Below are 25963 nucleotides of genomic sequence, written 5' to 3' on the forward strand. Positions count from 1 at the left end.
CGAGCACGTTTGGTGCGACGGGGATTCGAATCTACGATCCTCAGATTAGGGAGTCGAACGCCTTAACCCACCTGGCGAACTCTTAGAGTACTTTTTATCGACGAAAAGATGAATCGATTGTCACATTATCAGGCCTTGACGATTAAAAGGTCGAACATATTCAGTGATGAAATACGAACCCACGACCCTGAACATCAGGCCATTCTAGGAAATAAGATAGTATTATTTCTTGTGGAATAATATACTTAAAAAAATCCAGATGTATGTTTTGTTCTGCATTATTTTATCAAGAAGCCGTTTACTTTTAGGAACCTCAATTTTTTGCCCTTTTTAGACATTCCCTTCCCCTACCCCCGCCTCCTCCCAGAAAAGTGTTGAATTATTACTTCGGAGTTTGTAATTCTCCTGGCGGGAACTAGTTTCCATGCCAACCACCAACTTAACAGGCAGGTCTTGGCCCCGCCTATACCGCACGACTACTGAAGCAAAGTTAACGAAGTGTAGGGCGCGGCGTACGAGAAGGGATGATTGTGGAGGTTGACGCCAGATGTATGTGTGTGTTCGCCCTACGCCGTACTCGTACATCCAGAGTTCTCGCGCTCTCTCTCTCGCTTTGTTACAAAACCGAACTGGATCCAGAGCCAGTCGTGCGCTGATCCCGCCTCCTGCAGCAGTTGCTTACCATCTGACGTTTCATTCCGGACGTTTAAAGAACCATCGTTCACTTGAACAGCAGAATAAAACAGAATCTTTACCGCCAAGTTTACGAATCACTGATCTACCCTTTAAATGCTCTGGCAAAAGTCACCTCCTATTTATTCCCCTTTCTTCTAGTCCCTGATTTGGGAAAGACGTCTAACTGAGAAGCAACGAGCTATTGGCAACCAGCAACCAAAACACCAGACTACCCTCAGACACTCTACTGTCTTCAGAAATCCCACTTGCTTGACTTAGACGGAGCATTAGTATCATTTCAGAATTCAGGACTAAACTGGACTGGGATGACAACATCGCTTACCTAGCTATCATTAGCCGAATTAGTAGGTTGACAGGTGCTCGAGACTCAGAATATCAGAACCAAATGACAGTATATCTTTCTTAGACTCCGCCAGGGTAGGTTGGCCATCTAGCGTAGTTCGGAGTAATTTGATGGACACTTGTCATTCCGAGTAAAACTATAGCACTCCTTTGTCTTACTCAACCGGCATATATTGACGAACACTATATAGTCACCCAGAACTAAAGAACTGCACCCTTCTACGGACATTATGAAGATGGTCCAGTGTGCAGGGTGCCATCGTCCAATCTTGGACCGGTTCTTACTAAACGTCCTGGACAGACCTTGGCATACCAAGTGCGTCCGGTGTTGCGAGTGTGAATCTAACCTGACTGAGAAATGTTTTTCCCGTGATGGCAAGCTGTACTGTCGCAACGATTTCTTCAGGTAGGATTTATAGGCATTTGTTTAATTTGAGAAATATAAATATATTCGTTACCAACCATAAAAAATTCTACGATTGATTAGTCTAAAAGATTTCGGTACATATGTAACCTTATGTAGTCTATTTGCATGCAAAACATATGTTTTAGATGGGGTTACCCGTTGTACAATTACAATTGTAATTCACAGTTTTTATCGGTCTTGCTTCCTTTAGAGTCAGTTTCGTTACACGTTGATCTTTCATGTAATTACGTGACTCAACAATAAGATCGAAAATCTACCGATGTTTCACAAAAGGATTCCGCAAAAACCTACATTAGATTGTGTTAAAACAACCGATAAAAATCTACATTAGACTGTTAAGACAACCAATAAGAATCTACATTAGACTGTTAAAACAACTAATAAGAATCTACATTAGACTGTTAAAAACAACCAATAAAAATCTTCGTTACACTGATAAAACAACCAATAAAAATCTGCATTAAAAAGTTAAAACAACCAAAAAGAATCTACATTAGACTGTTAAAACAACCGATAAAAATCTACACTAGAGTGTTAAAACAACCAATAAAAGTTTGCATTAGACTGTTAAAACAACAAAAAAGAACTTACATTAGACTGTTAAAACAACCAAAAATAATTTACATTAGACTGTTAAAACAACCGATAAAAATCTGTATTAAAGTGTTAAAACAACCAATGAAAGTTTGCATTAGACTGTTAAAACAACCAAAAAGGATCTACATTAGACTGTTAAAACAAACGATAAAAATCTGTATTAAAGTGTTAAAACAACAAAAAAGAACTTACATTAGACTGTTAAAAATCAATACAAATTTGAATTAAAATGTTGAAACAACCAATAAGAATCTACATTAGACTGTTAAAACAACCAATAAGAATCTACATTAGACTGTTAAAAACAACCAATAAAAATCTTCGTTACACTGATAAAACAACCAATAAAAATCTGCATTAAAAAGTTAAAACAACCAAAAAGAATCTACATTAGACTGTTAAAACAACCGATAAAAATCTACACTAGAGTGTTAAAACAACCAATAAAAGTTTGCATTAGACTGTTAAAACAACAAAAAAGAACTTACATTAGACTGTTAAAACAACCAAAAATAATCTACATTAGACTGTTAAAACAACCGATAAAAATCTGTATTAAAGTGTTAAAACAACCAATGAAAGTTTGCATTAGACTGTTAAAACAATCAAAAAGGATCTACATTAGACTGTTAAAACAAACGATAAAAATCTGTATTAAAGTGTTAAAACAACAAAAAAGAACTTACATTAGACTGTTAAAAATCAATACAAATTTGAATTAAAATGTTGAAACAACCAATAAGAATCTACATTAGACTGTTAAAACAACCAATAAGAATCTACATTAGACTGTTAAAAACAACCAATAAAATCTTCGTTACACTGATAAAACAACCAATAAAAATCTGCATTAAAAAGTTAAAACAACCAAAAAGAATCTACATTAGACTGTTAAAACAACCGATAAAAATCTACACTAGAGTGTTAAAACAACCAATAAAAGTTTGCATTAGACTGTTAAAACAACAAAAAAGAACTTACATTAGACTGTTAAAACAACCAAAAATAATCTACATTAGACTGTTAAAACAACCGATAAAAATCTGTATTAAAGTGTTAAAACAACCAATGAAAGTTTGCATTAGACTGTTAAAACAACCAAAAAGGATCTACATTAGACTGTTAAAACAAACGATAAAATCTGTATTAAAGTGTTAAAACAACAAAAAAGAACTTACATTAGACTGTTAAAAATCAATACAAATTTGAATTAAAATGTTGAAACAACCAAAAAGAATCTACATTAGACTGTTGAAACAACCAATAATAACCTACCTTAGACTGTTAAAACCACGAATAAAAACCTAAATTACAATGTTGCAACAACCAATAAGAATCTACATTAGACTGTTAAAACAACCAAAAAGAATCTACATTAGACTGTTACAACAACCGATAAAAATCTACACTAGAGTGTTAAAACAACAAATAAAAATTTGCATTAGACTGTTAAAACAACCAAAAAGGATCTACATTAGACTGTTAAAACAAACGATAAAAATCTGCATTAAAGTGTTAAAATAATAAAAAAGAACCTACATTAGACTGTTAAAACAACCAATACAAATCTGAATTAAAATGTTGAAACAACCAAAAATAATCTACATTAGACTGTTAAAACAACCGATAAACATCTGCATTAAAGTGTTAAAACAACCTATAGAAATCGATATTCGAGTGTTAAATAACCGATAAAAATCAACCTTAGTGTTAAAACAATGAATAGAAATATTATTCAGTGTGTTAAAATAATCTGGTCCAGTGACTTCAAAAATATATAAAAATCTCAGTTACTCTGTTAAAATAGTCTTTAGAAAATTATATGAGGTTATATTTATGGATATTTTTAACTCATTGACGTATTATTTTAACAATGATCGTCAGTGAGTTAAAATAATCTATAAGAATCTCTATCACTGTATTATAACAGTCTATAGGAAATTACATGAGGTTATATTTATGAATATTTTTAACTCATTGATGTATTATTTTAACAGTGCTCGCCAGTGAGTTAAAATGGTCAATAAAAATCTCTATCACTGTTAAAACAAACTATGAAAATAATCTTAGTTAGTAAGTTAAAATAACCTATAAAAATCATTTTTATCGATGTATTATGAAAGAATCTCGAAGTAAATTGTGACTGTTTCTATTGGTAAACCATTTTCATTGTCGAGACACAGTTTTCAAGTATCCATATGCACATAGACATAAATATCGATACCTTATGCTAAAAACAATCTATATATTTAAGTTACTTATAAGTTAATTTCTTTATTTTATGAAATATATAACAGTTACCAGTTGTTTGTCTAATCCGTTTTTCATAGTAGCGACCCAACTCTTTTTTTCCACGTGACGAAGAAAACGTTGTTTTTACGCCACTTATAGTTAAAAGACTGTTCTTTATGTATCACGTGGATACTCGGAGAGATGAGTCGGAACCGAGACCTTATATACATTAAGTCCGCGTGAAATTATCAACGTGAGATGAATGCAAAATTTACTTAAAATGAATTTCTAGAAGCTTGGATTTCGAAATTGTCTTCGTGATAAATATATATATATGTGTGTGTGGGTACGTTTTAAGTTCTGAATGTTTTAAGCATACTGGTTTTACGGAAAAAAACAACAACAACAAAGACAACGCTACGAGTAGAGGTTAATTTCAGTAAGGTAAGGTATTCGAAAAAGGCTTATTTTGTTGTGAGAGGATATTCATAAAAACATTCTCTCCTAATATTATAAATAAAAATGAATCAAACAGCCCAGGCATCTTAGACACAAGTACTGTCTCTACGTAAATTTATAGAAAGGTAATCAGTATCATAGAGTGCTTCATCACGCGCGAGGAACGTGGTCTTTTTTTGTGTGCTAATCATATGTGTAGCTTTGGTTTCTTTAAGGTACACGAGAATAAGGTAACGAAAGAACTCTATAGGTTCCTTCCTGTCAATTCATCTTGGAGCGTGTTTGTTTTTTATAATTGTCACTATTTCTAACTACCCGTTTGTGTATCTATCTAGACTTCTTTGTTTTTCTAGCTTTTGCAAGTCTATATAGCTGCCTATTAGTCTAACTAGCCACCTTTATGTCAATCTAGCCATTTATCTGCTCATGCGAATATCTAGCTACGTGTCTACCTGTCTGTTTACCTAGTTACCTGTATATCTACATAACTGTTCCGATACATATCTGTCTGTCCATCTAGATACTTGACTACACGTCTGTTTATCTAGTTACCTCTCTCTCTTTATAACTGTTCCTCCACTTGTCTGTAAGTCAGTCCAGCTACTTGTCTACCTATCTGTTTACCTAGCTGCCTGTATATTTATATAACTGTTCTGATACATATCTGTCTGTCCATCTAGATACTTGACTACATGTTTGTTTATCTAGTTTTCTGCATACCTATTAAATGTTTCTTTACTTGTCTGTCAGACAGTCTAGCTACTTGTCTACATGCCTGTTTATTTAGTTTTCTCTATATATATATCTATCTGCTCATCTACTTGTCTGTCAGTGTGTCTATCTAGCTACTTGTCTACCTGTCTGTTTATCTAGTTTTCTATATATACAGTCATGTGAAAAAGTTAGGACACCCTATGAAAGCCTGTGTATTTTTGTAACATTTTTGGATATATAGATATTTAATCCCAATTTTAACAATACTGAGAGATCATAGGAATATAACTAAACAATTAAAACTGAAGAAAAGACTTTTCAAGATCTTCTGTAAATGTAATTATACAAAAATGCATATTCTAACTGAGGAAGAAATTAGGACACCCTACCCCCTAATAGCTAGTGTTACCCCCTTTGGCTGAAATAACTGCAGTGAGACGCTTCTTGTAGTCATCTACCAACCTCTGACATCGGTCTCAAGAAAGTTTGCCCCACTCCTCAATGCAGAATTCTTTCAGCTGTGAGATGTTTGAAGGGTTTCTTGCATGTACAGCCCGTTTCAAGTCACCCCACAGCATCTCAATGGGACTAAGATCTGGGCTTTGACTCAGCCATTCCAGGACTCTCCATTTTTTAGTTTTCAGCCAGTCCTTGGTGGATTTACTGGTATGTTTTGGGTCATTGTTGTGTTGCAGGGTCCAGTTCCGCTTCGGCTTTAATTTTCGTACAGATGGTCTCACATGATCCTCAAGCACCCTCTGATACACAGTAGAATTCATGGTGGATTCTATGATTGTGAGATGTCCAGGTCCTGCTGCAGCAAAGCAGTCTCAAACCATGACACTTCCACCTCCATGCTTTACAGTTGGTATGAGGTTCTTTTCCTGGAATGTTGTATTTGGTTTATGCCTCTGTTTTGGTGTCCAAATAATTCAATTTTGGACTCATCTGTCCAAAGAACATTATTCCAGAAGTTCTGGTCTTTGTCTACATTCTCTCTGGCAAACTTCAGTCTGGTCTTGATGTTTCTCTTAGAGAGCAAAGGTTTCCTCCTTGCACACCTTCCATGCAAGTTAAACTTGTGCAGTCTCTTTCTGATTGTAGAAGCATGCAGTTTCATATCAACAGAAGCCAGAGTCTGCTGCAGGTCCCGTGATGACATGTTAGGGTGTTTGGATACCTCTTTTAGCATCTTGCGGTCTGCTCTCGGGGTGAACTTGCTTGAACGACCAGACCTGGGCATGTTGGCAGTTGTTTTGAAAACCCTCCACTTGTTGACTATTTTCTGGACAGTGGAATGGCTGATTTCAAAACCTTTTGGGATCTTTTTAAATCCCTTACCAGACTCATAAGCTACTACAATTTTCTTTCTGAAGGCCTCAGACAGCTCATTTGCTCTCACCATGATGCTCACTCTAACTTCAATAATCAGCAGCACACCAAACTAAATGTCTGAAGTTTAAGTAGAGCAAGTCTCATTCAAAATGCTGAGTAATGATCTTCTAATCATGAGCACCTGGTGTGATACACCTGTGTGTGAGTTGAGCCATTTTAAGTGGGAATAAATGTGGGGGTGTCCTAACTATTTCCTCAGTTAGAATATGCGTTTTTGTAGAATTACATTTACAGAAGTTCTTGAAAAGTCTTTTCTTCAGTATTAATTGTTTAGTTATATTCCTATAATCTCTCAGTTTTGTTAAAATTGAGATTAAATATCTATATATCCAAAAATGTTACAAAAATACACAGGCTTTCATAGGGTGTCCTAACTTTTTCACATGACTGTATCTATCTATCTAACTGTTCCTTTACTTGTCTGTCAGTCAGTTTAGTTACGTTTCATTTGTGTATTTATCTAGTCTTCTCTATATCTATCTAACCGCTCCTCTACTTGTCTGTCTGTTTATCTAGCTACTTGTCTACGTGTCTGTTTATCTAGTTTTCTGTATATCTTACTAACTGCTCCTCTATTTGTCTATCAGTCAGTCTAGCAACTTGACTATCTATCTCTTTATCTAGTTTTCTAGATATGTCTATCTACCTCTTCCTCTACTTGTGTGTCAGTCAGTCTAGCTACGCGTCTACCTCTCTGCTTATCTAGTTTTCTCTATATCTATCTAACTGATCCTCTACTTGTCTGTCAGTGTGTTTATCTAACTACTTCTCTACCTGTCTATTTATCTACTTTTCTGTATATCTATCTAACTACTCCTCTACTTGTCTGTCTGTCTATATAATCATTTGTCTACTTGTATCTGTATCTAGTTTTCTCTGTATCTAGTTTTCTCTGTGTCTATCTAACTACTCTTCTATTTGTCTGTCTGCTTAGCTACTATGTTTATTTAGTTTTCTCTATATCTATCTAAGTACTCCTCAAATTGATTGACTGTCTATGTAGCTATTTGTCTATCTGTCTTTCTATTTAACTATCTCACTTCCAACGTAACTGCTCCTCTACTAATCTTTCTGTCTATCTAGCTACTTGTCTACCTGTCTGTTTATCTAATTTTCTGTATATCTTTCTTAATGCTTCTCTACTTGTCAGTCTGTTTATATAGTTTTCCGTATGTCTATCTAACTGCTCCTCAACTTGTCTGTCAGTCAGTCTAGTTACTTGTCTACCTGTCTGTTTATCTAGTTTTTTGTATATTTATCTAAGTGTTCCTCTACTTGTCTGTCAGTCTTTCTAGCTACGTGTTATTTGTCTGTTTATCAAGTTTTCTGTATATCTATTTAACTGCTCCTCTAATTGTAAGACTGTTTATTTTATTTTCTGTATAATTGCTCCTCTACTTGTCTGTCAGTCAGTCTAGCTACTTGTCTAACTGTCTCTTTATCTAGTTTTCAGTATATCTATTTAACTGCTCCTCTACTTTTCTGCCTGTCTATTTAATTACTTTTCTACTTGTATGTGTATCTAGGTTTCTCTATATCAATCTAATTACCCCTATATTTTCCTGTCAGTCTAGCTACTTGTCCACCTGTCTGTTTATGTAACTGCTCCTCTACTTGTCTGTTAGTCTACTAGCCACTTGTCTATCTGTCTGTTTATATAGTTTTCTCTATATCTATCTAACTACTCCTCTATTTGTCTGTTTGCCTAGCTACTTATCTACGAATCTGTTTATGTAACAGCCTTTCTGTCTATGTAACTGCTCCTCTACTTGTCTGTTAGTCTATTTTGCCACTTGTCTAGTTTTGTGTATATCAATCCAACTGCCACTCTACTTGTCTGTCTATCTATCTAACGACTTGTCTACTTGTATGTTTATCTAGTTTTCTCTATATCTATCTAACTACTCCTCTACTTGTCTGTCAGTCTGTCCAGTTACTTATCAACCCTTTTGTTTATCTAGTTTTCTGTATATCTATCTAACTACACCTCTAGTTGTATGACTGTCTATCTACCTACTTGTCTACTTGTTATTTTATCTAGGTTTCTGAATATCTATCTAACAGCTCTTCGATTTGTCTGTCAGTGTGTGTTTCTAACTACTTGTCTACCTGTCTATTTATCTACTTTTCTGTATATCTAACTAACTACTCCTTTACTTGTCTGTTAGTCTATCTAACCATTTGTCCACCTGTCTGTTTATATAGTTTTTTCTATATCTATCTAACTACTCCTCTATTTGTCTGTCTGTCTAGCTACTTGTCTACGACTTGTTTATGTAACTGTCTCTCGGTCTATGTAATTGCTCCTCTACATGTCTGTCTGTCAGTCTAGCTACTTCTCTACCTGTCTGTTTATTTAGTTTTCTCTATATCTATCTAACTGCTCCTTGTCTTGTCTGTCTGTTAATCTAGATACTTTTCTACCTGTTTGTTGATCTAGTTGCCTCTATATCTATCTAACTGCTTCCCCAATTGTCTGTCTGTCTCTTTATTTAAGCGCTCGTGTGCCTGTCTGTTTACCTCTGTAAGTTACCTGTAGGAACTACTACGGAGCTGGTTCATTACTGTTAACTGTTGTCTCTTGACCTCTGTAAGTTGCCTGTGGCAACTACTATGGAGTTGGCTTATTACTGTTAACTGTTGTCTCTTTACCTCTGTAAGTTTCCTGTAGGAACTACTAGTTTGCTGGTTCATTACTGTTAATTGTTGTCTGTTTACCTCTGTAAGTTACCTGTAAAAACTACTAGTTTGCTGGTTCATTACTGTTAATTGTTGTCTGTTTACCTCTGTAAGTTACCTGTAGGAACTACTAGTTTGCTGGTTCATCACTGTTAATTGTTGTCTGTTTACTTCTGTAAGTTACCTGTAGGAACTACTAGTTTGCTGGTTCATTTCTGTTGATTGTTCTCTGCCAGTTATGTGTTTAGTGGCGAGATCAACAAAATATAAGACAACAAATGAAGTATGTTTAGAGACAACATTAATGTTTACTGTGGATAACCTTGATGTTCTCTTTTCGTCTCATTAATAAATATTTGGTTAAAACTATCATTCTGCCTGAGAGAAAGCATATTTGTATATAAGCTTATAAATCGTATGAAGCATTATTGTAATTTAAATCGAGTTAAATTTTCCGTTCTTGTAAACAAATACATCGATGGTCATTATGCTTACTAGCTTAAATAATCTATAAACATTACTATTAATGAAATCTTAAAGATGAATATACTTACCCTGTATCTACCCTGACGAATCTATCAAATTTACTCTTTGCCCAGTCTGAACATGTGTAGCTACATATTCTATCCTATACCTAGGTGGAATGAAGCTATCAATATTACCCTGTGTACTTGAAATAAATCTACTATTACTGACCTGTATACTTGAAATAAATCTATCAAATGTATTCTGTCTCTAGTCTAAAAATATATACCTATGTAAATTGTATATTTTGTTCTCATTTCAATAAATTTATAATGTCTGTTCGGTGTCTATAACCTGAACATTTAAACCATATATATACGCATGTGTGTGTATATATATACATGTACGTATGTAAATATGTTTACATGTGCACAAATATGTAAAAATGTGTTCCGTTGACTATTGATAGTTTTAAACATTTTTAATGTTTGGACGTGTTCTTAATGAGAGATAGAGAAGAGGTGTTGAATTTAAAAATTCTGTATACTAAACGTCCAGTCTGCGAATCAGGGAAACATCTCGTGACGTTATTAAAGCTCTTCGTTACTGTTTTGTTTTTAGGAATTTTGAATAAAAGTTTTGAACACTTTGCGATTTCTGGCACCTGAATTGTCTGCCAGTATGGTCGATTTCACACTGGTTTCCAGGCTATGAGGGAGTAAAACACAAACCTCAATCTAAAACTCAGCACGAAACACTGCCATGGCAGCACACTTACGCAATATAAGATCTGTTTCCTCAGCTCTATAAAGTTGTTTTCTCGGTGGTTTTTGCATCTTCTGTTCGCCCAAGACCCTGAACTCCAAATGCGTGGCCAAACACTACTGAGAGATGAGTTCTTTTAAAAATACAATTTTTAAATTCTATTTAAAGCCCGGTAATTATGACACCCTCCGTAGCCCACCCAGTTCTCCGAATTTGATCTCTGTAAACTCTTACACTGGGTGTTCTTTATACCAACAGAAAAAAATACCAAAGAAAATACTAAAATTCATATGTGTTGAGTAACTGTAATTACATTGTTTATAAACTGCACTTTGGCTGGATGTATAGCAGAATTTGTAACATTCTATTGAAAAATCACGTATAATCAATCACAAAACAAACAAAAAAACCGTAACCCCAGTGTTTACGTAAAACAGAGTTTTCTTTGACAATGGCGAGGCCCGGCATGGCCAAGCGTGTTAAGGCGTGCGACTCGTAATCTGAGGGTCGCGGGTTCGCATCCACGTCGCACTAAACATTCTCGCCATTTCGGCCGTGGGGTCGTTATAATGTGACGGTCAATCCTACTATTTGTTGGTAAAAGAGTAGCCCAAGAGTTGGCGGTGAGTGGTGATGACTAGCTGCCTTCCCTCTAGTCTTACACTGCTAAATTAGGGACGGCTAGCACAGATAGCCCTTGGGTAGCTTTGTGCGAAATTCCAAAACAAACAAACAAACAAGACTTATATTACAGGACGACTTACACATAGCACTCGGGTAACTGACTTATATTACAGAACGACTTATACTTAGCACTCGGGTAATTGACTTATATTACAGAACGACTTATACTTAGCACTCGGGTAACTGACTTATATTACAGAACGACTTACACTTAGCACTCGTGATAATCAAACTTAGTTTGCCCTCACTCTTTATTTCCTCATTTTGAAACCACGTGGCTACTCAGCGGCAAGGCTTATTGGTTTTCGATTTTCGCGGTGGCCACAAAGTGTACACATTGTGTAACTTAGTGTGTAACATTTTGCAGTATTGCACTTGGCTAACCAGTAAGTCGATACATTCAAAATTAAAAAAAACAAAAACAATTTTTGACAATGACAGTTTCATTTGCGAGTTGTCGAAAATTATCGTATCTTTATATACATTTTCAAAGAACAGCTAAAACAGTTAGAAGCTGTTATAGCTTATATACACACGGGAAAAGGCAGAGGTTTATAACTCTATACAAATATAACGATTTATAAGTTATATCGTATACATTTTCATGATGAATAAGTGATTTTTTTTATAATTTTTATACCGACACATTTGGTGTTAAATCTATACAGAAGACTTAACACAATATATACACAAGGATGTTATTGTGTAATTTTTTAGTATTCGGTGTAAAGATTTTTTCAAGAATTTGTTGTGACTGTTTTAAACCATGAAGTACAACTATAACCTTGTTTCCAGAAGTAAACCGATATCTAACGTAACACACACAACGTTTGCAACATAAAGATATACCTTTTTCTGAAACACCAACTTCCAAACTTTCCATGACTTGTCGTTGTAGCTTAGTGGCTAGTGTGTTGACTACGACTAAGAAGGTTTAAGGTTGGAGCCGCAATGAACCGCATTTTAAGCAATGGGAATATTATAACTGTGACAGCCAAATTTGCTGTTTGGTAGGAGTGACCATATAGACAGTGAATGCTTCTGAGTGGCCGTCGTTCTTCTGTTCAGTGCTGGTCAAAATTAGTGATAGTTACTCCTGACCAATTAGCTTATACAACAAGCTTAAGGTGCCCATCGGACTGACAATACCCACTGAACAATTTTTCAAAACTAAAATTATTGGTCGATACAGAGGGTACCTACAATCGCTGCTTATTTCGCTTTCTCTCATATTTAAAAAAAAAAAAAAGCATTTTATTAATAATTAGGTGATGTCCAGCGGTCGACTCGTAATCTGAGGGCCGCGGGTTCAAATCCCCATGACATTAAATATGCTCGCCCTTTTAGCCGTGAGGGGCGTTATAATGTGATGGTCAATCCCACTATTCTTTGGTAAAAGAGTAACCCAATAATTGGCGATGGATGGTGGCGAGTAGCTGCCTTCCCTGTAGTTTTATTCTCCATAAATAAGGGACAGCTAGCGTAGATAAATCTCGTGTAGCTTTGCGCTAAATTCGAAACAAACCAAACAAACCATTCTAGAACACAGGTTATAATTCTCGGTGCTAAACACTGTAATTGAAGCACTAAAACTTAACGTTATCAGTATCGATAGGTGTGGTTAGAACTGTCTTTGCTACTGATGCAATTTTTCATTCTCTCTCTCTGGTATTTGGGTATATTTATGTGTATACCCTTGAGGGTCAGGTACACTCGACCTCTTCCTCCTCCATTTAGGCTCTTTCTCCTCGAATTCTACGTGCGAGTTGGATGTCTTTCGGCATAATGGTCACCCTCTTTGCGTGAATGGCACACAGGTTAGTGTGTTCGAAGAGACCCACCAAGTATGCCTCACTGGCCTCCTGAAGAGCCATGACAGCAGAGCTCTGGAATCTCAGGTCAGTCTTGAAATCCTGGGCAATTTCTCTCACCAGTCTCTGGAAAGGTTGTTTTCGAATAAGCAGCTCAGTTGACTTCTGGTATCGACGGATTTCACGGAGGGCTACAGTTCCTGGCCTGTGACGATGAGGTTAATGTTTCATTGAACTTCTTTCAGTCTATTGTGCGTATTAGCCGCGTACGCAGACTACATGTGACGTCACGCACTCGAAAACAGCTTATGAGATATTAGTTAGCGCTATATGATACCTAAAACTTTTATTCTGCATGGATTGATTTTAAATGATATTATATCATATTATATATGAATTATAATGAAACTATGTTATAACAGTTAGATATATCAGCCAAAGAAAGGATAAACAGAAAGACAGAGCAAGCGAGAGAAAGCGCACTATTTTGTCGAACGTAAATGATTGAAGTTACATCAACTGAGTATTACTACAAACCAAAATCATTCTAAAACCCAGGGTCACCTCTAACCACATGATCTCGAGAGTCGTGCTCTGATTCTACTTAGCAGTGTTACGAATCTCCAGTTAATATCTTGGAAAATCAGAATAGAAAACCACACTGAAACGCCAAAAAATTTCCCGTGCCCATGGGGCCCGAATCCCGAAACTTTTAAGCATCTAGCGACACCTCTGCCACAACTTTCTGTGAAATGTTTCAAATCGTTCATTTATTCTTGTCTGATGTATGTATTAAATGTTTCATTTGTTATTGTACACTTACGTCTATATACCAAATAAAACATTGTTAAAATCCAGCTAAAAATTGCTATCTTTTCGAGACCGAAGTGAAGGAATGTTTTTTGTATTACTTGCTATATTGAACACATAACAGAGGATGGAGGACTACTGTTAACTGACATTAAAATGTGGTATATTTCTTTTAATGAACAGTATATGGATATGTGTTCATATGCTTAAGATAAACATTTGTATCAGACATTTATCTCACTGTGTGATGAGCTTCTAGCCGTAAGCGAAAGATATAAAAAAATCAGTTTGTCAATTCATCAGCTAAGCTTCGGGACAATTACGTGGTTTTCATCATCCGGATTGTTGTTGTTGTTATTACACTCTTGAGTGAACTCAAAAATGTTCACCATTCGATTTTCATTTTGCAATTTCAAATAATCTCAGATAATTGAATACAGTTATGAGAGTTTAATCACGTTTGTTATTATTGTATTAATAACTTATAAAATACTCGTGTTCCTTATATGATTTTTTTATTCATTCTCTTCCAACTACATTCACTGTTATATAGAAAATAAGAAAAAATTGGATTCCATGGGAAGATCCAACCCTGCGTTTCGTGCGAGTTGGACGTTCTTACAATCAAAACATAACTATCGAGACGAGATAATTCGTCATTAAAAAAATGTATTAAACTAAACAAATAAAATATAATATATATAATATTATATACAATACATAATGTAATATAATATAAAATAGACAATATAATACAACATATATAATATATGTATGTTTGTTGTTTGTTTTGGAATTTCGCACAAAGCTACTCGAGGGCTATCTGTGCTAGCCGTCCCTAATTTAGCAGTGTAAGACTAGAGGGAAGGCAGCTAGTCATCACCACCCACCGCCAACTCTTGGGCTACTCTTTTACCAACGAATAGTGGGATTGACCGTCACATTATACGCCCCCACGGCTGGGAGGGCGAGCATGTTTAGCGCGATGCGGGCGCGAACCCGCGACCCTCGGATTACGAGTCGCACGCCTTACGCGCTTGGCCATGCCAGGCCTAATACATGTAATATCAATTTGAAATTTCACAAATTAATATTAGTGTCCGAAGACCCTACTGTGGGTGAAAGCGCTTATTTTGGATAAAGAATTATTTTAATTATTCTGGAATAAGCTGTTCTTATGTTTATAATTATCAGAAACCTCTAACAGGTAATGGTGCGTATTAACAACACTAATATATAATCTAAACAAATATAACAGTACTATCTGTTGTATAATAAGTACTTTGCAGAGTACTGATGGACCTTAACCAAAACTGGTATGGAGATTCATTGGGTTCAAAAGGGGGTAGTTGCAAATTTTTCGGTTTTGCATTATTTTTTTACCGTTTTTATGGGCGTTTTGAGTTTTTACAATTACATATAGGGGGAAGCAGTTTTTCATGTCCTGAGATAACCTTTCATTAGTCATGAATTTACAAAACGTCCGTCCACTTGACGGGTATTCCAGCTAGTATTAAATTATTTACATGAGTGTCACCCATAACTAAATATATGTTATCGAAAACCTTTGCATCATTCACCACGCAGATCTACCGAGTACGAACGATCTCCAAAGGAACCTGTACTACTCACGACGGTAAACGTCACTTCCGTTTGGCAATGGCTTCACAAACTAAATATTTAAAATGGGTGCTAAACTTAAACTGTTCGCTCTACTCCTTATTCAGTTAAATTTTGGGTGGTATACATGAATTGAGCTAACAAATTTCATAGATCTTCATGTGAACGTCTGGATAGTGATGCAAATAGTTAAAAGTTTCTTATTCATCGCATTGAGATTGTGTAATGTATTAAAACTCGTGATAAACCTTTCCTTTATTTTCACTTTTGGGCTCTTAGAATTGCAAGTATATATTATACGCAGGTATTCGAAGTGTTTCCATTGTATATACTGATAATTTCCATTACATGATCTAGTTTTCTTTCAATCCAGATATTAGTGTCGTTATTGAAAATATAGAACTGAAACTACACAATGTAAGGATGTTTCAGTACAAACATTGGTGTCGTTTTTAACAATATGAAACCATACAATACAGGGCTGTTTCAGTACAAACATTAGTGTCGTTTTTAACAATATGAAACCATACAATGTAGGGATGTTTCAGTACAAGCATTAGTGTCGTTTTTAACAATATGAAACCGTACAATGTAGGGATGTTTCAGTACAAGCATTAGTGTCGTTTTTAACAATATGAAACCGTACAATGTAGGGATGTTTCAGTACAAACATTAGTGTCGTTTTTAACAATATGAAACTATACAATGTAGGGATGTTTCAGTACAAACATTAGTGTTGTTTTTAACAATATGAAACCGTACAATGTAGGGATGTTTCAGTACAAGCATTAGTGTCGTTTTTAACAATATGAAACCGTACAATGTAGGGATGTTTCAGTACAAGTATTAGTGTCGTTTTTAACAATATGAAACCATACAATGTAGGGATGTTTCAGTACAAGCATTAGTGTCGTTTTTAACAATATGAAACCGTACAATGTAGGGATGTTTCAGTACAAGCATTGGTGTCGTTTTTAACAGTATGAAACCGTACAATGTAGGGATGTTTCAGTACAAGCATTAGTGTCGTTTTTAACAATATGAAACTATACAATGTAGGGATGTTTCAGTACAAACATTAGTGTCGTTTTAACAATATGAAACCATACAATGTAGGGATGTTTCAGTACAAGCATTAGTGTCGTTTTTAACAATATGAAACTATACAATGTAGGGATGTTTCAGTACAAACATTAGTGTCGTTTTTAACAATATGAAACCGTACAATGTAGGGATGTTTCAGTACAAACATTAGTGTCGTTTTAACAATATGAAACGATACAATGTAGGGATGTTTCAGTACAAACATTAGTGTCGTTTTAACAATATGAAACGATACAATGTAGGGATGTTTCAGTACAAGCATTAGTGTCGTTTTAACAATATGAAACTATACAATGTAGGGATGTTTCAGTACAAACATTAGTGTCGTTTTAACAATATGAAACCATACAATGTAGGGATGTTTCAGTACAAACATTAGTGTCGTTTTTAACAATATGAAACCGTACAATGTAGGGATGTTTCAGTACAAGCATTAGTGTCGTTTTTAACAATATGAAACCGTACAATGTAGGGATGTTTCAGTACAAACATTAGTGTCGTTTTTAACAATATGAAACCATACAATGTAGGGATGTTTCAGTACAAACATTAGTGTCGTTTTTAACAATATGAAACTATACAATGTAGGGATGTTTCAGTACAAACATTAGTGTCGTTTTTAACAATATGAAACTATACAATGTAGGGATGTTTCAGTACAAACATTAGTGTCGTTTTTAACAATATGAAACCATACAATGTAGGGATGTTTCAGTACAAGCATTAGTGTCGTTTTTAACAATATGAAACCGTACAATGTAGGGATGTTTCAGTACAAGCATTAGTGTCGTTTTTAACAATATGAAACCGTACAATGTAGGGATGTTTCAGTACAAACATTAGTGTCGTTTTTAACAATATGAAACTATACAATGTAGGGATGTTTCAGTACAAACATTAGTGTTGTTTTTAACAATATGAAACCGTACAATGTAGGGATGTTTCAGTACAAGCATTAGTGTCGTTTTTAACAATATGAAACCGTACAATGTAGGGATGTTTCAGTACAAGCATTAGTGTCGTTTTTAACAATATGAAACCATACAATGTAGGGATGTTTCAGTACAAGCATTAGTGTCGTTTTTAACAATATGAAACCGTACAATGTAGGGATGTTTCAGTACAAGCATTGGTGTCGTTTTTAACAGTATGAAACCGTACAATGTAGGGATGTTTCAGTACAAGCATTAGTGTCGTTTTTAACAATATGAAACTATACAATGTAGGGATGTTTCAGTACAAACATTAGTGTCGTTTTTAACAATATGAAACCATACAATGTAGGGATGTTTCAGTACAAGCATTAGTGTCGTTTTTAACAATATGAAACTATACAATGTAGGGATGTTTCAGTACAAACATTAGTGTCGTTTTTAACAATATGAAACCGTACAATGTAGGGATGTTTCAGTACAAACATTAGTGTCGTTTTTAACAATATGAAACGATACAATGTAGGGATGTTTCAGTACAAACATTAGTGTCGTTTTTAACAATATGAAACGATACAATGTAGGGATGTTTCAGTACAAGCATTAGTGTCGTTTTTAACAATATGAAACTATACAATGTAGGGATGTTTCAGTACAAACATTAGTGTCGTTTTTAACAATATGAAACTATACAATGTAGGGATGTTTCAGTACAAACATTAGTGTCGTTTTTAACAATATGAAACCGTACAATGTAGGGATGTTTCAGTACAAGCATTAGTGTCGTTTTTAACAATATGAAACCGTACAATGTAGGGATGTTTCAGTACAAACATTAGTGTCGTTTTTAACAATATGAAACCATACAATGTAGGGATGTTTCAGTACAAACATTAGTGTCGTTTTTAACAATATGAAACTATACAATGTAGGGATGTTTCAGTACAAACATTAGTGTCGTTTTTAACAATATGAAACTATACAATGTAGGGATGTTTCAGTACAAACATTAGTGTCGTTTTTAACAATATGAAACCATACAATGTAGGGATGTTTCAGTACAAGCATTAGTGTCGTTTTTAACAATATGAAACCGTACAATGTAGGGATGTTTCAGTACAAGCATTAGTGTCGTTTTTAACAATATGAAACCGTACAATGTAGGGATGTTTCAGTACAAACATTAGTGTCGTTTTTAACAATATGAAACTATACAATGTAGGGATGTTTCAGTACAAACATTAGTGTTGTTTTTAACAATATGAAACCGTACAATGTAGGGATGTTTCAGTACAAGCATTAGTGTCGTTTTAACAATATGAAACCATACAATGTAGGGATGTTTCAGTACAAGCATTAGTGTCGTTTTTAACAATATGAAACCATACAATGTAGGGATGTTTCAGTACAAGCATTAGTGTCGTTTTTAACAATATGAAACCGTACAATGTAGGGATGTTTCAGTACAAGCATTGGTGTCGTTTTTAACAGTATGAAACCGTACAATGTAGGGATGTTTCAGTACAAGCATTAGTGTCGTTTTTAACAATATGAAACTATACAATGTAGGGATGTTTCAGTACAAACATTAGTGTCGTTTTTAACAATATGAAACCATACAATGTAGGGATGTTTCAGTACAAGCATTAGTGTCGTTTTTAACAATATGAAACTATACAATGTAGGGATGTTTCAGTACAAACATTAGTGTCGTTTTTAACAATATGAAACCGTACAATGTAGGGATGTTTCAGTACAAGCATTAGTGTCGTTTTTAACAATATGAAACGATACAATGTAGGGATGTTTCAGTACAAACATTAGTGTCGTTTTAACAATATGAAACGATACAATGTAGGGATGTTTCAGTACAAGCATTAGTGTCGTTTTTAACAATATGAAACTATACAATGTAGGGATGTTTCAGTACAAACATTAGTGTCGTTTTTAACAATATGAAACTATACAATGTAGGGATGTTTCAGTACAAACATTAGTGTCGTTTTTAACAATATGAAACCGTACAATGTAGGGATGTTTCAGTACAAGCATTAGTGTCGTTTTTAACAATATGAAACCGTACAATGTAGGGATGTTTCAGTACAAACATTAGTGTCGTTTTTAACAATATGAAACCATACAATGTAGGGATGTTTCAGTACAAACATTAGTGTCGTTTTTAACAATATGAAACTATACAATGTAGGGATGTTTCAGTACAAACATTAGTGTCGTTTTTAACAATATGAAACCATACAATGTAGGGATGTTTCAGTACAAGCATTAGTGTCGTTTTTAACAATTGAAACTACACAGTGTAGTGATTTTTCAATAGAGATATTAGTATAACCATTAACAGTGTTAAACCTGAGAAGAAACCAAAGTACCAGAACGGGCATGGTATTTGATGACTAACATTGATGGGCAGATAACAAAAATTGTCGTTATATAACAGAATAATTACAACTTACAAAGGCATTCATACGACTTAATCTTTAATCAGGGAACGTATTTGTATAAGTGGCTATCTGATGTAATTACGTGTAGGAAATGTTCAAATTAAACAATACAAGTTAACTACAGTATCGTAGTTTAATTTAACAAATGAGATAACACATCACAGTCTAACCAGTCACACGAGTTTAACACAATGTCAGAACCCTGTATTATTGTCGAGCTAATATTTCTATTGAAAATATATTAGTTGGTTGCACAGATATAATGTACTAAGTTTGAAGATTTGTGAGAAAGAGCGCTGTTAATATTGTTTCTTATTTTAGTATTTGTGAATGTTTACTTTGTTGTTGGCTTCTGTGCTGTTGTTTTTTAACATTCTTGTTCTGTCTGACAAATGTTTCTATAAAAACAAATCATTAGCATATTTTCTGTTTTATATGTTATAATAATGTATGTACGTCCATGTTCAAGTGTTTGATATGTTATAATAATGTATGTACGTCCATGTTCAAGTGTTTGATATATTAATATATTTGTTTTATTTGCAGTTAAGCTTAAAACTACAAAGTGGGCTATCTGCGCTCCGCCCACCACGGGTATCGAAACTCGTTTTTTTAGCATTGTAAGTTCGTAGGCATACTACTGTGCCACTAGTGGACGTTCTCATACTAAATGTGCTTCCATACTCAATGTTGAATATAATATAATCGTAAATGTGCTTCCATACTAAATGTTGAATATACTATAATAGTAAATGTGCTTACATATTCGAGTGTTGGTTACATTACGATATTAAATGTGCTTACATATTCGAGTGTTGGTAACATTACGATAATAAATGTGCTTACATATTCGAGTGTTGGATGTATTATTATGACTTTTGTACTTAGAAACTCGAATGTTTGATTTGTTACTTTCTGTTATTGAGCCAACCATTTAAAACTTTAGCAAAGTCGTGGTCAAAATATTTGCATATTTTGTAACAAATAAGTTCACTATTAGTAAGATAGAATATAAATACACTTAGTTCTTTCAAACAAGAATATGTATGTTATATTAGGTATCTACATATGTAATTTGTATAATGAGACATGTTCTATGGACAACATGAATGACGTATTAAAACTTTTATCAGACATTTATAGGACGATGTATAATTCAGCATTTAACCTATCACAACAAAACCTTACTAAAACATATATAACGATAGAATATAGCATCAAATTATTGTCACTGATATCAGTTCATATTAAACAAGTGGCATGCTGTTGATGAAAGTAATGATGTAATCCACTCTCATCTTGCTCCAACTTGTCACTAGACGGCGCTGAAATCAGCTAAAGTTAACATATTAGCTAACAACATTTATCTCATTGTTATCTAAAGCAGACCATTGTGATCCTTGATACGTAACTCTGATTGAATTCTTGGCACACAACTCTGACTGAATCCTTGGCACACAACTCTGACTGAAACTTCGCATTAACTCTACAAATTTCGATTTACTTCACAAAAGAACGTTTTAGAGGAACGACGTATTTTCAGGGTAATGACAGTTCTTTCTATTTGTGTACAATGATTTAAAATTCACTCTTGTATTGCACTGGATGTCTCTTTAAAGTGGAGGATCAAAAGAGATTAACAAAGATTATCTGATCTCTTTCACGGCGGAGAGGATCAAGGTGACACTGATATTAATAAAGGTCTCTACATTTATTAAGGATCAAAGTGACACATTAATGAACGTCTACATTTCTTAAGGATCAAGGTGAGACTCACATTAGTAAACGTCTCTGCATTTCTTAAGGATCAAGGTGACACTCACGTTAATAAACGTCTCTGCATTTTTTAAGTATCCAGATGACACCCATATTAATAAACGTCTCTACATTTCTTAAGTATCAAGGTGACACATTAATAAACGTTTCCGCATTTCTTAAGTATCAAGGTGATACATTAATAAACGTTTCTACATTTATTAAGGATCAAGGTGACACATTAATAATTGTCGTTACATTTCTTAAGGATCAATGTGACACTCAAATTAGTAAACGTCTCTGCATTTCTTAAGGATCAAGGTGACACATTAACAAGCGTCTCTACATTTCTTGAGGGTCAAAGTGACACATTAATAAAGATCTCTACACTTCTTTCTCGCGCGTGATACGTGAAGTATTTTCCCTGTGTATATTTTCTCTATGTATCGTTTCCAAACAGGAAGTTAGTGACCATGGCCCTCCGCAGACCTCTTCTTCTTGAGACACAAAGGATTTCTAATGTCGACACGTTCAGCCATTTAGAGAGCTTCTTGACAGGAGTCAATCTCTGCTTTCCACGATCTTTCCTCCCTTCAGTCTTTACAGTTAAAACCAGACTTTCGGTTTCTTCTTCTCAGGAAACTCGAGCTGTCTTTCTTTGATGCTAGACAACAACTGCCTACAGATAAAAACAGTTGCACTCTTGTTGTTTTTTACCACGTGCTCTAAGTACGCAAGTCTTCCGTTATCTAAAGTAGCTCATGATAGAAAAACATCCCACAAACCCAACCTTACCAGCCGCTCTCGTGTCCGGGATTTTCTTTTAAGCGGATTTTATCCACAAATCCTTCTTCCCTTTGTCGTCCCTCATCCAAAACTAGCTTTCGATTGTCGGGATTCTTTAACGAATCAGTTTCCATGAAAAAGATCTCCTGAGGAGTGTGAGAAGAATCCAACAATGCTTCCGTTAATGAACATAACATTGTAGAAACGGAGAGAACTTGTTCGCCGAACAGTAACGGTTAGTGCCAACTGATATTGTTGAAAAACACGGTATTCATTCTTCAGAGGTGGAGCTGTCCAGTGGTATCACTATCTGCATGGAACAGTGTTGTGGTATTATACAGCATGTTGCAAACAAACCGAGCACCGCTAGGAACTTTTAAAATACTTCAGTTATAGTTGCTCTAAATGTATGTTTTTTATATCACAACACAGTGTTACTTCCACACGTTCTATCGTATTAATAAGATTCAAACCAGTTACAGAAGAAGAGATGAAAACAACATTGATAAATATCGTGCAGTGTGCGGGTCTAAGAATTACCATGGTGTTGCGCGAACTGGCGTTATTTTCAAGGTTTACTGTGCACTCACATACACACACACACAAAACATAATTAAAGAAAAAGTATTTATATTTGCGACAAATATACTAAGGCTCTGTTTCACCGTTCCTGACTTTGCTTTACTGGCCAGAGGGAAGATGGTCAGTTAGCAACTCTCCTTACTACCATCATGTATGCTAACGGACTTACTGTCAACCACAAAATCAACACAAGTCCAGCAAAAAAGTGAAATAAAAAGAAGTCTCGGAAAGGCCTAGTCTCAACCTTGTAAAGATAATATGTGGTGTCTCATATTAGACAATGAACGAATAAATTGCTTGTGAAAGTGAAGAGCTTAGGTTTTCTGAATCAGATAGTCCGGCTTTGTTTCTATCGTCTAATGAAAAAATCGAAAAATAACCTGCTTTAACCAAAGTCTACATAAATTTAACAATATTGATTAACTAGGCTTAGTCACCATCAAACCCTTTTTTCTGCTATACTCAGTTTTTTAAGCTTCAGAAATGATGCCTTTAAACTATTAGTTTGCGGGTGTCTCTACAACTCTTTACCACTATTTTAGTTTGTAGATATCTCTATAACTCTTTACCACTATTTTAGTTTTTAGGTGTGTCTACAACCTTTTACCACTATTTTAGTTTGTAGGTGTCTCTACAACCCTTTACCACTATTTTAGTTTATATGTGTGTCTACAACTCTTTAGCACTATTTTTGTTTGTAGGTGTCTCTAGAACTCGTTACCATTATTTTAGTTTGTAGGTGTGTCTACAACTCTTTAACACTATTTTAGTTTGTAGGTGTGTCTAGAACTCTTTACCACAATCTTACTTTGCAGGTGTCTCTAGAACTCTTTGCCACAATTTTAGTTTTTAGATATATCTAGAACTTTTTACTACTATTTTAGTTTGAAGGTGTCTTTTAAGCTTCTCACCACCATTTTGTAGGTGTATTTTAAGTTCCTTACCACTATTTTGTAGGTGTATTTTAAGTTCCTTACCACTATTTTGTAGGTGTATTTTAAGTTCCTTACCATTATTTTGTAGGTGTATTTTAAGTTCCTTACCATTATTTTGTAGGTGTATTTTAAGCCTTACCACTATTTTGTAGGTGTATTTTAAGTTCCTTACCACCATTTTGTAGGTGTATTTTAAGTTCCTTACCATTATTTTGTAGGTGTATTTTAAGTTCCTTACCATTATTTTGTAGGTGTATTTTAAGTTCCTTACCATTATTTTGTAGGTGTATTTTAAGCCTTACCACCATTTTGTAGGTGTATTTTAACTTTCTTACCACTATTTTGAAGGTGTATTTTAACTTTCTTACCACCATTTTGTAGGTGTATTTTAAGTCCCTTACCACCATTTTGTAGGTGTATTTTAACTTTCTTACCACCATTTTGTAGGTGTATTTTAACTTTCTTACCACTATTTTGTACGTGTATTTTAAGTTCCTTACCATTATTTTGTAGGTGTATTTTAAGTTCCTTACCACTATTTTGTAGGTGTATTTTAAGTTCCTTACCATTTTTTGTAGGTGCATTTTAAGTTCCTTACCATTATTTTGTAGGTGTATTTTAAGCCTTACCACCATTTTGTAGGTGTATTTTAACTTTCTTACCACTATTTTGAAGATGTATTTTAACTTTCTTACCACCATTTTGTAGGTGTATTTTAAGTTCCTTACCACCATTTTGTAGGTGTATTTTAACTTTCTTACCACTATTTTGTACGTGTATTTTAAGTTCCTTACCATTATTTTGTAGGTGTATTTTAAGTTCCTTACCATTATTTTGTAGGTGTATTTTAAGTCCCTTACCACCATTTTGTAGGTGTATTTTAACTTTCTTACCACTATTTTGTACGTGTATTTTAAGTTCCTTACCATTATTTTATAGGTGTATTTTAAGTTCCTTACCACTATTTTGTAGGTGTATTTTAAGTTCCTTACCACCATTTTGTAGGTGTATTTTAAGTTCCTTACCACCATTTTGTAGGTGTATTTTATGTTCCTTACTACTATTTTAGTTGTAAGTTTCACTTACTTGTAAATGAGAGTTAATTAATTCTCTTTTTTTCAGGCGGTTTGGAACCAAGTGCGCTGGTTGTTGTCAGGGGATATCCCCCACAGATCTTGTTCGAAGAGCCCGCAACAAAGTCTTTCATCTGAAATGTTTCGTTTGTACAGTCTGTCGAAAGCAGCTTTCAACAGGGGAACAGCTGTATATTTTGGATGAGAAATGTTTCATTTGTAAAGAGGACTATCTGACCAGCCGCCATACTCAAAGTAAGACTTCTCATGATATTCGTTCATCAATATATGCGTGTGCAAAAACAGTAGAATTATTGAATAACTAATTCCAAAATAGCCTGAAGAGTTTGTTTATATTAACAAAGGTTTTCTGAAGTAGGTGTCCAAAGTTCTCAATTTTGTATTTTTAAATTAAATTGTTTTATTTTTTACCTTTTTAGTTTTCGTATCTCCTTATTCAACTTATGAACTCTCGTTTTATCATTGTCACTACTTCTCTTAACTCTTTCATCTCACTATCCTATCATTTAATTCTCTTTCTCCGTCTTTTTTAAATCTCTGTTGCCACTGTTCTTCCTATCACGTAGTTTTCCCTTTTCCCCATTCACATCCACGTAATATTTGTGTTATTATTTAAGCTT

The 25963-nt window shown here is 34.5% G+C and overlaps 1 protein-coding gene across 1 annotated transcript; it reads left to right on the forward strand.

Moving 5' to 3' along the window:
* Nucleotides 1-490: 490 nt before the first annotated feature.
* Nucleotides 491-25648, forward strand: LOC143245530 (LIM/homeobox protein Lhx1-like). The gene is made up of 2 exons (XM_076491894.1): nucleotides 491-1444; nucleotides 25372-25648. The coding sequence occupies exons 1-2, from the start codon at nucleotides 1269-1271 to the stop codon at nucleotides 25646-25648; spliced, it is 453 nt and encodes a 150-aa protein (XP_076348009.1). The 5' UTR covers nucleotides 491-1268.
* Nucleotides 25649-25963: the final 315 nt, after the last annotated feature.

The sequence above is a fragment of the Tachypleus tridentatus genome, chromosome 2 (assembly GCF_004210375.1).
Source record: "Tachypleus tridentatus isolate NWPU-2018 chromosome 2, ASM421037v1, whole genome shotgun sequence".
Lineage (NCBI taxonomy): Eukaryota > Metazoa > Arthropoda > Merostomata > Xiphosura > Limulidae > Tachypleus > Tachypleus tridentatus.

Coding starts and splice junctions, on each gene's coding strand:
- LOC143245530 (XM_076491894.1), top strand. CDS start 1,269: ATGAAGATGGTCCAGTGTGCAGGGTGCCATCGTCCAATCTTGGACCGG. Junction 1,445..25,371: donor TGTCGCAACGATTTCTTCAG/GTAGGATTTATA, acceptor TCTTTTTTTCAG/GCGGTTTGGAACCAAGTGCG.